This window comes from Puma concolor, chromosome C1, assembly GCF_028749965.1.
Source record: "Puma concolor isolate L17-30 chromosome C1, mPumCon1.1.hap2, whole genome shotgun sequence".
Taxonomy (NCBI): Eukaryota; Metazoa; Chordata; class Mammalia; order Carnivora; family Felidae; genus Puma; species Puma concolor.
Genome location: NC_141674.1, coordinates 6,945,904 through 6,958,456, shown reverse-complemented (window position 1 = coordinate 6,958,456; position 12,553 = coordinate 6,945,904). Strand labels below are relative to the sequence as shown.

Sequence of the window (12,553 nt, the reverse complement as noted above, 5' to 3'; positions counted from 1 at the left end):
CCACATCACGCGCCAGACGGGGATCAGCCGAGCAGTTCTCCATCTTATGTCCTCTGACTTTCCAGGGCCTTGCAGAAACTTTCGCCATCAGGCGGCTTCTGGGAGATAATAGTGTCATGGGTAAGAGTTTCTGCTTTGGAGCCAGAAAGATCTAGGTTCAAATCCTGACTCAACCACTTAGCCGTGTGGCCTGGGGCAGATTACTTCACCTCTTTCAGCCCCTGTGTTGTCCTCTATAAAAGAAGGATAAAACTGTGTTCGTTGCTCATGATCACTGCTAGCACGAAATCAGAAAATGCACACAGAATGCTTCCTGCAGGGGCGCCTGGGTGGCTCAGTCGGTTAGGCGTTCAACTTCAGCTCAGGTCACGATCTCGCGGTTCGTGAGTTCGAGCCCCACGTCGGGCTCTGTGCTGACAGCTCAGAGCCTGGAGCCTGCTTCGGATGCTGTGTCTCCTTCTCTCTCTGCCCCCTTCCCTGCTTGCACTCTGCATCTCTCTCTCTCTCTCTCTCTCTCAAAAATAAACATTAAAAAAAAAAAAAAGAATGCTTCGTGCAGGCTGGCACACAGCAAACACTATTCTGATCTCTGGATGGTTAATCCCTGCCACACAGATGAGAAAGGAGAAAAAGAGAAGTAATTCTGAGCAAGTAAATGAGCTGGAGGCTTGAAAGAGTCAGAACTTCTGAAGTCTGGCTCTCGATTTTTGTTGGTGCTTGCTGGCCCAGGGAGCCTTGGGGGAAGGAAGAAGCACAAAAACACGGGGGAGCCTCACCTGAGTCCAGGTCTACTAATTCTACACTGACTAACCCCTGTGAACTCCTGCTTCCCATCAATTAAATAAGGAAGAATGAAAACCTCTATCAGGAAGGTTGCTGTGAGGCCCCAAAGTTTATCGACGCCATTTGAAAAAAGGAGTATGCTAAGCAAGGGCAAACTGTAAAGGGCTGTGTGAAAGCAGTTATATCCATTGTCATCTCCTCAGATGGTTCAAAGCGGATTCCCGTATATCATCGCCGCGAGAGCAGTTACCGCTAATTGAGCTCTACTACGAGCTAAACCCTTTCTATGCAGCCTTTCGTTCAATCTTCCCAACAATCCAAAGGGGGCATCATTATTATTATTATGCCCACTTTGCAGATAAGGAAGCAGAAGCTCACAGTTTCTGGTCTTTTCTGCTAATAACTGGAACCCAGGTCTTTCTGCATCCAGACCATGTGAGTAAGACATTCCTCCTATTAAAACGCTTTTTTAAATGTTTATTTATTTTGGAGAGAGAGAGAGAGACAGAGACAGAGCGTGAGCTGGGGGGGGGGCAGAGAGAGGCAGAGACACAGAATCGGAAGCAGGCTCCAGGCTCCGAGCCGTCAGCACAGAGCCCGACGCGGGGCTCGAACCCACAAACGGTGAGATCATGACCTGAGCTGAAGTGGGACGCCCAACCGACTGAGCCACCCAGGCACCCCTGTTCCTCCTGTTTTTTGAAGCCCCTTTATCCTACCCCCTCTCTCAATTCCAGGAACCATGATGGAGCTACGGATGGAACCCGGGTCTGGTGCTGCCTCCACTATGCCCGAGCACTGGCGTACTTCCTCTGAGGTGCTGTTCAGCTGGGGAAGCTGTTCTGTTTTTTCCCTCCTCCCTTGCTCTTCCCAGGAAACCTGGTCCAGTCCTGTCTGTTGAGAGGTTATGTACAGACAGGGCACATCACGTCTGACTTGTGCATCCACAGAGGGATCATGTTTGTTCATATATTGTGTGTGTGCATGATGCATCGGGTGTATGATTCATGCTGCGGAATGAAATAGCCACCCTCCTCCCCTCCATCACCCAGAGAAATGAGTAGGTCCTGTGTCTTCCCCAGCTGCCCCTTCAAAGAGAGAAGGAGAATATGCTGTGTGTTACCTTTAGGAGGAAGCATAAGTAGGAAACCCCAACCTTGTCCTGCCTTTTGGGGGTGCAAAAGCAAGCTGCTCAGCCTCCACGGAAAGTGAGGTTTTCCTTCTTTGGAAATTCTCAGTAGGCAGTGATAGCTGATGCTGCATGCATGGGAATTCCTGCTTCCTTTGCAAATAGAGAGCCACAGAAAGCACTAGGGAGAGGCTGAAACAAACCCTCAGGCCTCATTCTGACTCCCTGGAGACCACAGGAACGTCCCTTCCTAAGTCAGGGCTCCTGCCACTGCCAGAGAGAGACTTGAAGCTCTGGGCCATGGACGCTAATGAACAATAATGACAGCTAATGTTGTGTGTTGGCTCATCTATTCCTCACAACCCCCACTGAGGTAGGCACTGACTTATCGCTGTTTTACAGATGAGATACTGACATTGGAGAGACGCAGGGCCTTACCTAAGAGGTAGCAATCCACACAGTTAGCAGGACACAAAAAGGCTCACTGCAACTCTCTTTGTAAAACAAAAGACTAGGAACAACCCATCAGTGGGGGAGAAGTAGTCATTAATAGAGGACCGATTAAGTGAATTCCAGTATATCCACACGAAGGAAAACACTACGTGTTTATAGGTCAGACATAGAAACTTTATCCGTATGTCACACTTCTGACACCAAATGTGTGGGTTTTCCACACCAGGCAATTCTCTGATTCTCGGCAGACAGCACCTAGGTGTCCTACGATTCAATTCAGTTCTGACACGAACTGCCTAGAGTCAGCACAGACCCCACAGGTTAAGGGCTCAGTCTCACACTGCCCCCACTTCAGATGCCAATTTCAAGTAGTGGGTTCCCAGGTGACCCCCACTTCTGTTCAACTTGGCTGCAATTCCAGGGGTTCCCATGACCCTCTCCTTAGGTTCAGTTTTTTGCCATAAGGGCTCACAAAACTCGGGGAGATGCTTTATTTACATTTGCCAGTTTATTGTCAAGGCTATTATAAAGGATACAAGTGAACAGCCCGATGAGAAGTACATTGGGCAAGGTGTGGAAGGGTCCCCAGCACAGGAGCTACTGTCCCTGAAGAGTTAAGGGCATGTGGACGTGTTCACTAACACAGAAGCTCTCTGTAGTCTGGGCATTTTTGTGGAGGTTTCATCACATCGGCGTGATTGATCATTACCTTGATCTCCAGCCCTCCTGCCTTCCCCCAAATTGGTGGGGGTGGGGCTGAAAGTTCCAAGCTTCTCATCTTGGCTTGGTTATTCTGGTGACCGGCCCATATTCAGAAGCCATCCAGGAGCCCACCTAGAGTTGCCTCGTGACAGTAAAATATGCTTCTCTCACCCAGGAAATTCCAAGGGATTTAGCAGCCCTGTGCTAGGAATTGAAGATGATGAACGATTATCTATTTCTTTTTTTTTTTAATGTTTATTTATTTTTGAGAGAGAGAGAGAGGGAGTTATAGCACAAGTGGGGGAGAGTCAGAGAGAGAGGGAGACACAGAATGCAAAGCAGGCTCCAGGCTCTGAGCTGTCAGCACAGAGCCCAACACGGGGCTCGAACTCACGAGCTGTGAGATCATGACCTGAGCTGAAGTCAGACGCTTAACCGACTGAGGCACCCAGGCACCCCTATCTGTTTCTTATTATATCAGAATATCACACCATACAAGAGTACAATGCAGCTATGAAAGGGATACCGAGATGGAGACATCTCCAGGATATTTTATTAGGCGAAAAGAAAGCAAGATGCGGATGTGATATGCCTCTTTTGATCTAAGAAAGGGGAGAGAAATATATTCAAATCCTTGCTTGTATTTTAAAAACCCACAGTGGAAGGATAAGCCAAAAATAGACAAAATGGTAATTTTATGGGCAGGAAGGGACAGGGAGGAGGAGACAGGAATGGAACTAGACTTTTCTGAGCACCTTGTTTTCTGGATTTGACTTTGGAACCGTGTAACTATTTAATACAGCCCTAAAACAAAATGAATTGAAATTTTGCAAAAGGAAAGGAAACAGATAGAGATGGGTTTGAGTCCAGGGGTCCAACTGGAGTCTCTGCTGCTTTTGTCCCCCATTAACTATCCCTTCTTACAGCAATGGAGAGGCGTGGCCAGGCCAGCAGAAGACAGAGGTGGGGCCAGACCTGGAACCTTCCAGGGCCCCAGGGGGACGCCTGTGGTGGTGCTGGGGGCTGTGATTTTAGTATCTGGGGGCCTTTGTAATCGGTGGCTCTAAGATTCCCACATCTGTCTTCTGCAGCCCCCAAGTGGGCTGGCTCCCAAGCACATCATCCACGGAGTGGCCACAATGACCGCTTACCTGCCTCCAGCTCAACCTCACCAACACTGGCCTCGAGCGCACTGTGCTTACAGATGGCTTAACACGCCACCCGAGAGCGGTTCAGCTTCCTGGCAAAGAGTTTTCCCGCACGTGACCACGTTTCCTCCTCTCAGCAACTCTGGACCGGGGAATGACGGTCTTGGTGAGGAACAGAGTCTAGCTGAGGGTGCCTCCCATGGCCTGATAACAGCTGCAAGGTGGCCCAGCCCCACTTCTGTGGTGGACCAGGTCAACTCCAAGCTGCAGGATCCTGTACAGGGCTTGCGCGCGCACGCTCTCTCTCTCTCTCTCTCTCTCTCTCTCTCACTCACTCTCTCTCTCTCTCTCTCTCTCTCTTTTTTTGCATCTGAGGTGAGGTATCCTTTCATATAGGGGCTGAGGCATCGTTTTGGGCTCAGGCAGACATAAAAGTAAAACCCGGGTGTCCTTCTTTCGAGCAATAGGCTCTTCATCAAATTTCACATTTTTTTCTCATCTAGAACAATAAACGCACCTTCTGGAAAGGTTGTGGGAGGCATAAATGAGATGTCACCAGTAAAGGGCTTAGTAGAGACCTGTTGTCGTTAGCAAGAATCATTTCAAAAGATGCAGCTCCCTGGAAATTCTGTGTCCTTCTTACCTAATGCACAGATAGGTCGACTACATGCTCAAAAGCTCTAGTCTTCCTTGCTTAGTTATCAAAGTCACCTCCTTTTTAAAAATTTTTTTTTTAATGTTTATTTATTTCTGAGACAGAGAGAGACAGAGCAGGAGTGGGGGAGGGGCAGAGAGAGAGGGAGACACAGAATCGGAAGCAGGCTCCAGGCTCCGAGCCGTCAGCACAGAGCCCGACGCAGGGCTCGAACTCACAGACCGTGAGCCGAAGCCGGACGCTCAACCGACTGAGCCACCCAGGCGCCCCTCAAAGTCACCTCCTTATCCTGCCATGTCTGACCCCGACTAAGGACAAGCCCGGGTGGTGCCTCGTTTCCCACGGCTCTGGGCCCACTCGGCCGCTGGCTCAGCTCAGGAGAGGACCCTCTCTGCTAACTGTTAAGCCTGGATCGATCCCCATCTCGGGGCCGTTTTGAGGATTAACTGATCTGTCGCGCGGAGACCTTTGACGAGTGCCAATGTGGCCGAGGCTATTGTCAGGCCACCCGGAAACTGAGTTCACCGGTTTCCCTGGCTTCCAAGACACTCAAGCTGAGCTTTGCGGCTGGACTAACTCTCCCGTGGGCAAAATCTCAGCATGTGCAGGTTGCACTGAGCTCACCGGCTGTCTGTCTGCCCACCTGCCGCTGGACCCTTTTGATCTACCTCTTTGTTTCTTTAAGGGACAGTGAGGGTAAGAAGATAAAGGGATCAGGATTCCAGACACCAAAGAGCTTTTGTTTGTGTTTCTAATAGAACTGAATACGTTACGTTCTCCCTCTTGGCATCAGTCTATTGACTCAAGGCATAGTTCTGAGATTTATACCTTTCTGATTTTATGTTTTGTAAATCTCAAAGGTCCCTGGAAACCTACCGGGTATGTTTTTTATCCTCCGAGGTGTGATCTCCACAATAGAAAAATGAACGCAGCAATTCACTTGGTTCATCGCCGAGTATTTATGGAGTGCCTCCCGTATGTTCAGCTGTGTACAAGCAGCTCAGAAGTTGCCTGAGGGCAAAAGAGGTTCCTGTGCGTTTAGACCTACTGTGTGCAAGGCTCTGTGACGCCCTTTAATCGCGTCGTTATTTGATTCCGACAACTCCAGGAAATGAGTATTACTATCCCATTTCACAGGTGAGGAAAGAGACTCAAAGTTCTGCGTCTTGTCAAGATCATCCGTAGTAGAAGCAGCCAGAGTTCCTGTCCAGTGCTGTCTGATGGTACCATCTGGGTCCTTTCCACTAGAACACAGCGGGGAGAAGAAAAGGATACGCGTGGGTTAGTCAATGGCACACGAAGTAGCAGATTGTCAACCCGGGACTGCCTGGTTCAGAGCAGGTGCGGATGGGGGAGGGATGGCCTGATGGTCAAGAGGACTTCCTACAGGAGATAGCCCACGTGTGACTTAGGGCAAAGGTGGGGGAGGACGTGCTACACACAGCTGGTCCCGGGCAGGAATGAACTTGAGCACAGACAGTGTTGAGACAGTCTGCAGGCCCTGAGGTCGGCAGGGTGGGGCCTGAGATGGAGGCGTGGGAAGCCTGGCAGAGCTGTCTGGACCAGATAAGGTGGCAACAAGGAGCCAGCAGGAACAGAATCCCTGAAAGCAGTGCCCGGAGAGGATGATTCTGCAGTGCTGGCTGGAAGGAGTTGGAGAGGTGAGGGCTGGAGATGGTAGGGGCCGGGCACGTACCACGGGAGGGGTCCACCCAAGGGGAGTCTGGTCTTCTTGGACCCAGGGAAGGGGGTGACAGCGGAAGGAGAGATGGAATTTGCAGGCCTTGGTGGAGGGATGCTTTTGAGGGACAAAGGACAGGGAAGAGCGTAGCCCATTACAGATTGCTTTGCAACTGCCCTCAGGTCCCATCGTGCCTCTGTTCACTGTTGTTCAGGGTATTCCCGTCACTTAAGGCGCCTCCCGGTTTGGCCAGAATCTACTTGACCCACTACTCTCCTAAGTAAGTCCTCCACTCTCCTCCTACTTCTCCTAGCCCCCAAGGGGCCCACCTCCTGTACCCCACCCCACGCTGGCCTCCACAAAGCCCACCAGCCCGCCAGACGCTCTCAGCTATCAAGGCTGTGGCAATCACAGTGTTTGAATCACCTTTGAAAGCTCCTTCCAGCACAGTCTCGACTAATTCACATTTCATTGTTATTTAACTTTTTGCTCTTGGAGTCTCCCTAGAGTCACCACCTTGTCCTTGAGGGCTGGTTGTTCTTCTTACCGTAGTTGCCCTGCAATCGCGGATGTCATTTTGCCTTTCAGTCAGTGTCCTCACCTGCAAAATGGTGCCAGTAATGGGCACAGTGCCTGGCACAGGAGCCCATCCATGGCCGTTCCAGTCCTTTCCTCTAGTGTGGGGTGGTCGCAGGGGCCGAGGGAAGGTGGGGGCGCCAGGGCAGAAGGAAAAGGGGACGACTCAAGCCCCTGGGAGGAATCCTTCTTAATGCCTTTGGATCTGCATTTCTAAGGGACCATTGGCGTCACATGAAGATCATCCAGCATCACAGATTTCTTCGGCAAATAAAGGAATCTTGAGTTACAAATTCAGGGCGGACTCCCTGGGGGCAGTGAATGCCCCCTCCTAGGGCTGAACCTTCGCAGCACGTGCTGCGCAGTCTTGGGCTGTTTCCAAAGTGCGGTTCGCTGACCTCGGTCTCCTTGAAAACCTTTCCCGACCCCGCAGGCTCCCTCTCACCACCTCCACGGGGCAGAAGAGGAGGACACCGGGACTCTGGGAGGCGACGCGCTTTGCCCAAAGTGACTCAACGTGTTGGCGCTCAGGGGCGGCGGGCTGCACCCCCCCCCCCCCGAGGGGTCTGCACTCCCTGGGGCTGCGGGTGCGGAGGGTTGAAAGGCCGGCTCGCTTGGCTCCGGAGCCGGCGGGGGGGAACTCGTGGCGGGTGGGGGGGGGGGGCGAGGGGTTGATGCTCTCGGCCGCAGCGGGGGCAGGGGGCGCAGCCCTCCCCCCCTGACTTTCCGGAGCCGCCCGGGAGACAACCCCCCCCCACCCCCCGCCGCCACCCCTTCCCCGGGCGCGGCCCCGCAGGCGCGCGCTCCGGGCTCCGTCGGCGGTTCGAGGTGCGCGCCCCGCCCCCGCCTCTCCCGCGCGCGCGCCCCTCCCGCCGCCACCCCGCCCCTCCCGCGCGCGCGCGCGCGCTCCCCTCCCGCCGCCACCCCGCCCCCGCCGGTACCCTCGCCGGACCCGTGAGAGCGCGCCGCCGCCATCTTAGTTGCTGCCGCCGCCTCCAGCCAAGCGCTGCCTCGGCGGAGGGGAGGGCGCCCGCGGCCCGAGCGCGCGGCCCAGCGTCGCGGCGGCGGCTCGTCGGATCCCGGAGCTCTCCGCCGCGCGAAGCAGCCGGCCCCGGGCCGCGAGAGCCCCGCTCGGCGCCCCGCACGCCTGCCTGCCGCTCCCGCCTCGAGCCGGCCGCGGCGCCGGGAGCCCGAGCGATGCTGCGCCGCCCTGCGCTCGCGCCGGCCCCGGCCGCCTGGCTGCTGCTGGCCGGGCTGCTGAGCGGCGGCGGGGTCTGGGCCACGCGAGGTAAGCGGCGGGCCCGGGGCGGGGAAGCCGGGCTCGGGCCCCGGGCGGCGGCCGCGCGGGTCTGGGGGTGGGGGGGACGTGCCGGCGGGCCCGAGGGTCGGTCCCCACCTTCCCCCGCGGCGCCCGCAGGCGGGGGTGCAGCCCGGCGAGAGGCCGCGTACGTGTGTCGTGTGCTCGGACGTGCACCGGGCTGGGGGCGCACGCACAGGTTTCGGTGTGCGCTTACATAAGAGCCCACTCCTCCGCATCCCTTTCCCGGATCCCGCTTCCCGGCCGCTGCATCGCGGACGCCGCATCCTCGCCCCTTTCCGCCTCCCCCCTCCCCGGGGTCCTTTAAACCTTGTCTGTTTTCAGACGAGCAGAGGCTGAAACTTCTCGCTTCCCTCCCACGTTTTGCCCAAAGGTGCAATTGTGATTGAGGTGTACGATTGCCGTCGCACCCGGCGTCAGAAACCCGCGTCTCCTCCGCTCCCGACACCTGGGTGCAGGTTTCCTGACGGTAATTTAGATCGTGCGAGGGCTTACATGTCCTCAACGGAAACCTCTGTCGGATTCCTCAGGGCCGAAATTATGTGATGGTTACTTGGCAAAAAAAAAAAAAAAAAAGAAAAAGAAAAAAAATATATAAATATATATATAAATATATATGTATTTTTTAGTGAATTGATCGTTGTTGTTTTAACCTTCATCCACTTAACCTTTTAAACAGTACGCGCTCTCTGATGTTGACTGATCTTGCCAGCGAAAAGCTTACGCATTGCAGATACGTGCTTCCGAATGGATCTCGGAATCGTAAACATTTTCCGTGGCCTTGGAGCAAAGTAATCTAGGTGTCGTCTATAGAGTCCTTGGATCTATTCTTTCGATTTTTTAATTTTTAATAAAAAATCTTCTGGGGGGGAGGAGAGGGCTGATAGGCTAGATGAAACGGTCGTATTTCATACTAGCAGTCTTTAAAAAAAAAAATCCTCATTTTCTCTTTCTTGGCATGACATATGGAGAGAAGTATGGTGTTCACAAATTAAAGGGCAGAAGAGGCAAATGCATCTTTTTTCCCATGTTCCTTTCTTCACATCGAGGATGATAATGAACTTTGAATACTTCTTTCAGTTCATTTCTAACATTGTGTTGACGGACATAGTCAAGTCTTAGTCACTATCTGATGGCTCTCAGTTTGATTTTTAAAAGTTGTATCAAGCTGAGTTTGAAGTGTTCTTTCCAGATGTGGAATGGAGATCTGAAAGTCTAATATATCCAAGAGAAAATGTCAGAGTTCTGCTTCTCTTGGGGAAAACCCACACATTTCAAAAATATGTGCTTGGATTGGGTATTTTGGGAACCGTTCAAATGTATTTAGTTTAGTCGGTGATAACATTTCTTGTTAAAATCCGTATTTTCCCGTTTGTCCATTCATCTCCATTTGCTGTTCATTATTGAATTACTTGGATACTTAACAAATAGAAATTTCAACTATCAGATATTCATGATGGTGGAAATCTTACGTGAAAGATGTGTTGAGGGCTGAGTCCTTTGTAAATTGCTAACTTTCTAAGCTTTTCTGGTGCATTTATAGTACTTAAGAATAGTCTTCAAAATAAAAACACATTTTGAACATCAGTTATTTTGTTGCTTCCCTCCCCGCCTCCACCCCCCCCCCCCCCCAGCCTGCTAGGTAAAAAATGTGAATGCTACAAGAAATGCTAATAAAATGATCTCATTTTGAGGGGTTACATATGTTTGTGGAGACACTTTCTGTGGGTTCATTTTAAAGGTGATCATTTCAACTAATACCTGACTTTGTAAACAATTTCTGTAGTTTTTTTAAAGGTTTATTTTTGAGAGAGAGAGTATGGAGGGGCAGAGAGAGAGAGGGGGACAGAGGATCCCAAGCTGACCTCTCCATGCTGACCGCAGAGAGCCCAGCGCAGGGCTCAAACCCACGAACCTTGGAGATCATGACCTGAGCTGAAGTCAGATGCTCAACCAACTGAGCCACGCAGGCGCCCCAAATAGCTGACTTTTTTTATTGCTGTAAGAGAGCTGATATGAGCTTCCAGTCGTACTCTAATAGTCCAGATTTTGATTTGTAGGTATTTGTAGGTGTAGTTCTTAAAAAACATCGAGTAAATCAAAATATCAGGCATATCCTTGGCATGCCCTAGGCTGCTTGCTTTCTCTCCGGGCAGTCAGTCAATGATCAGGAAATAAGTTGAAATAGAGACTATAGAAAGCTTAGGATAATTTTTTTTTATAATGTTTATTTATTTTTGAGACAGAGAGAGAGAGAGAGAGAGAGAGAGACAGAGCATGAGCAGGGGAGGGGCAGAGAGAGGGAGACACAGAATCCCAAGCAGGTTCTCGGCTCAGAGTTGTCAGCACAGAGCCAGATGCGGGGCTCGAACCCATTGAACCATGAGATCGTGACCTGAGCTGAAGTCAGATGCTTGACCAACTGAGCCACCCAGGCGCCCCAGGAGTATTTTTAAAAAATGCTATTGTTGGGGTGCCTGGGTGGCTCAGTCGGTTGGGCGGCCGACTTCGGCTCAGGTCATGATCTCGCAGTCCGTGAGTTCTAGCCCCGTGTCGGGCTCTGTGCTGACAGCTCAGAGCCTGGAGCCTGCTTCAGATTCTGTGTCTCCCTCTCTCTGACCCTCCCCTGTTCATGTTCTGTCTCTCCCTGTCTCAAAAATAAATAAACGTTAAAAAAAATAAAAAAAAATAAAAAAAAAATAAAATAAAAAAATAAAAAATGCTATTGTGGACTGCATTTCAAAGCTAAAGAAATAATATTTATTGTTATTTTCCAGTTTGTACACAGACTTCTCAGTGAGGCCTCTCCCCACCTTCATGTGTGAAATGACATCTCTCTGTGAACCCCTGAATCCTCCCTTCCCTGCCTCATTTTTTTTTTTTTTCTCTTTCCGTAGCACTTAACCCCATTCTACCCCTCTATTTTGTTTATTGTCTAGCTCCCCTCACTAGGACATTGGCCCTTCCAAGGTGGACAGGTGTTTGGTGTGTTTTGTGTGTGTGTGAATCCTGTCACCCCCACACAGTACCCGTAGGTACTCAGTATTTGTTGAGTGATTGAATGGACGGACACCTGTCCGTTTTGACAGCATAGGACTTTTTTTTTTTAACGTTTATTTTTTTTATTTTTGAGATAGAGACAGAGCATGAACGGGGGAGGGGCAGAGAGAGAGGGAGACACAGAATCGGAAGCAGGCTCCAGGCTCCGAGCCATCAGCCCAGAGCCCGATGCGGGGCTCGAACTCACAGACTGCGAGATCGTGACCTGAGTTGAAGTCGGACGCTTAACCGACTGAGCCACCCAGGCGCCCCAACAGCATAGGACTTTTATGTCCTGTCTTTTTTCATCCGACAGATAAATGTTACATACTGAAAGAGGCATTACAGAGTATAAAACAAACTTAAATTCTGCAATGTGGGCATAGAAATGGATTAATAGGTAATTTTTTCAATGACCTGTTGATTGCAGTGTTGGAGATATTAGATCGTAAAAATCTAGCAGCTCTTGAAGGCTGTAGCTTTGTGGCTACCACTTTGAGCCTGCTTCTTAAAAATACTGTAATTCTCTGCTTTTTTTGGAAAATGGTTTCTTCTTTTATTACCTTGTTTTTCAGAACCAACTTTGAGGAAAAGTCATTTGAGTATAGACTTCAATATTATGCTTAATATCACGTTTGTATTTGTGGGAGTAAAGGTCATTTGTTTCACACAGGAGACCTATAATTGCTAAAGAAATGATAAAATTAATAATTCTGGAAGGATGCCAGTTTAAGAGCTTTAACTCAGTTAACTGGAACCGTCAGTTAACTAGAGTCCCTCTTCTGACTGCAAAATGCTTTTAGACCAACTCTTAGTGTTTCAAGTGAGGATGTTAAAGTTTTAAGACATTTTTTTAAAAAAGATTGAATTATTTTTATTATTGCTTTCTGAGGCAGGAAAATATCATTTCGGCTGGTGGGGGGAGGTGGTGGTAAAGTTTTTGTTTAAAAGTTGAAACAAAATAGGTCTGAATATCCTGAAAATCACTGAGAGTCTATTTTTCACATATTCCGGTAATTGAGGTTTGGGATCATTATGCTTTTTTTTTTTTTTTTTTTAATTTTTTTTT

At 50.3% G+C, this 12,553-nt stretch overlaps 1 protein-coding gene across 1 annotated transcript in view; it reads left to right on the top strand.

Moving 5' to 3' along the window:
- Positions 1–8,057: 8,057 nt before the first annotated feature.
- Positions 8,058–12,553, top strand: part of CLSTN1 (calsyntenin 1) — an 88,324-nt gene continuing 83,828 nt past the window's right edge. Inside the window, exon 1 of the mRNA XM_086715609.1 lies at positions 8,058–8,415. Coding sequence (XP_086571735.1) covers positions 8,325–8,415 — 91 coding nt within the window. The 5' untranslated portion in view covers positions 8,058–8,324. The remainder of the gene's footprint in view (positions 8,416–12,553) is intronic.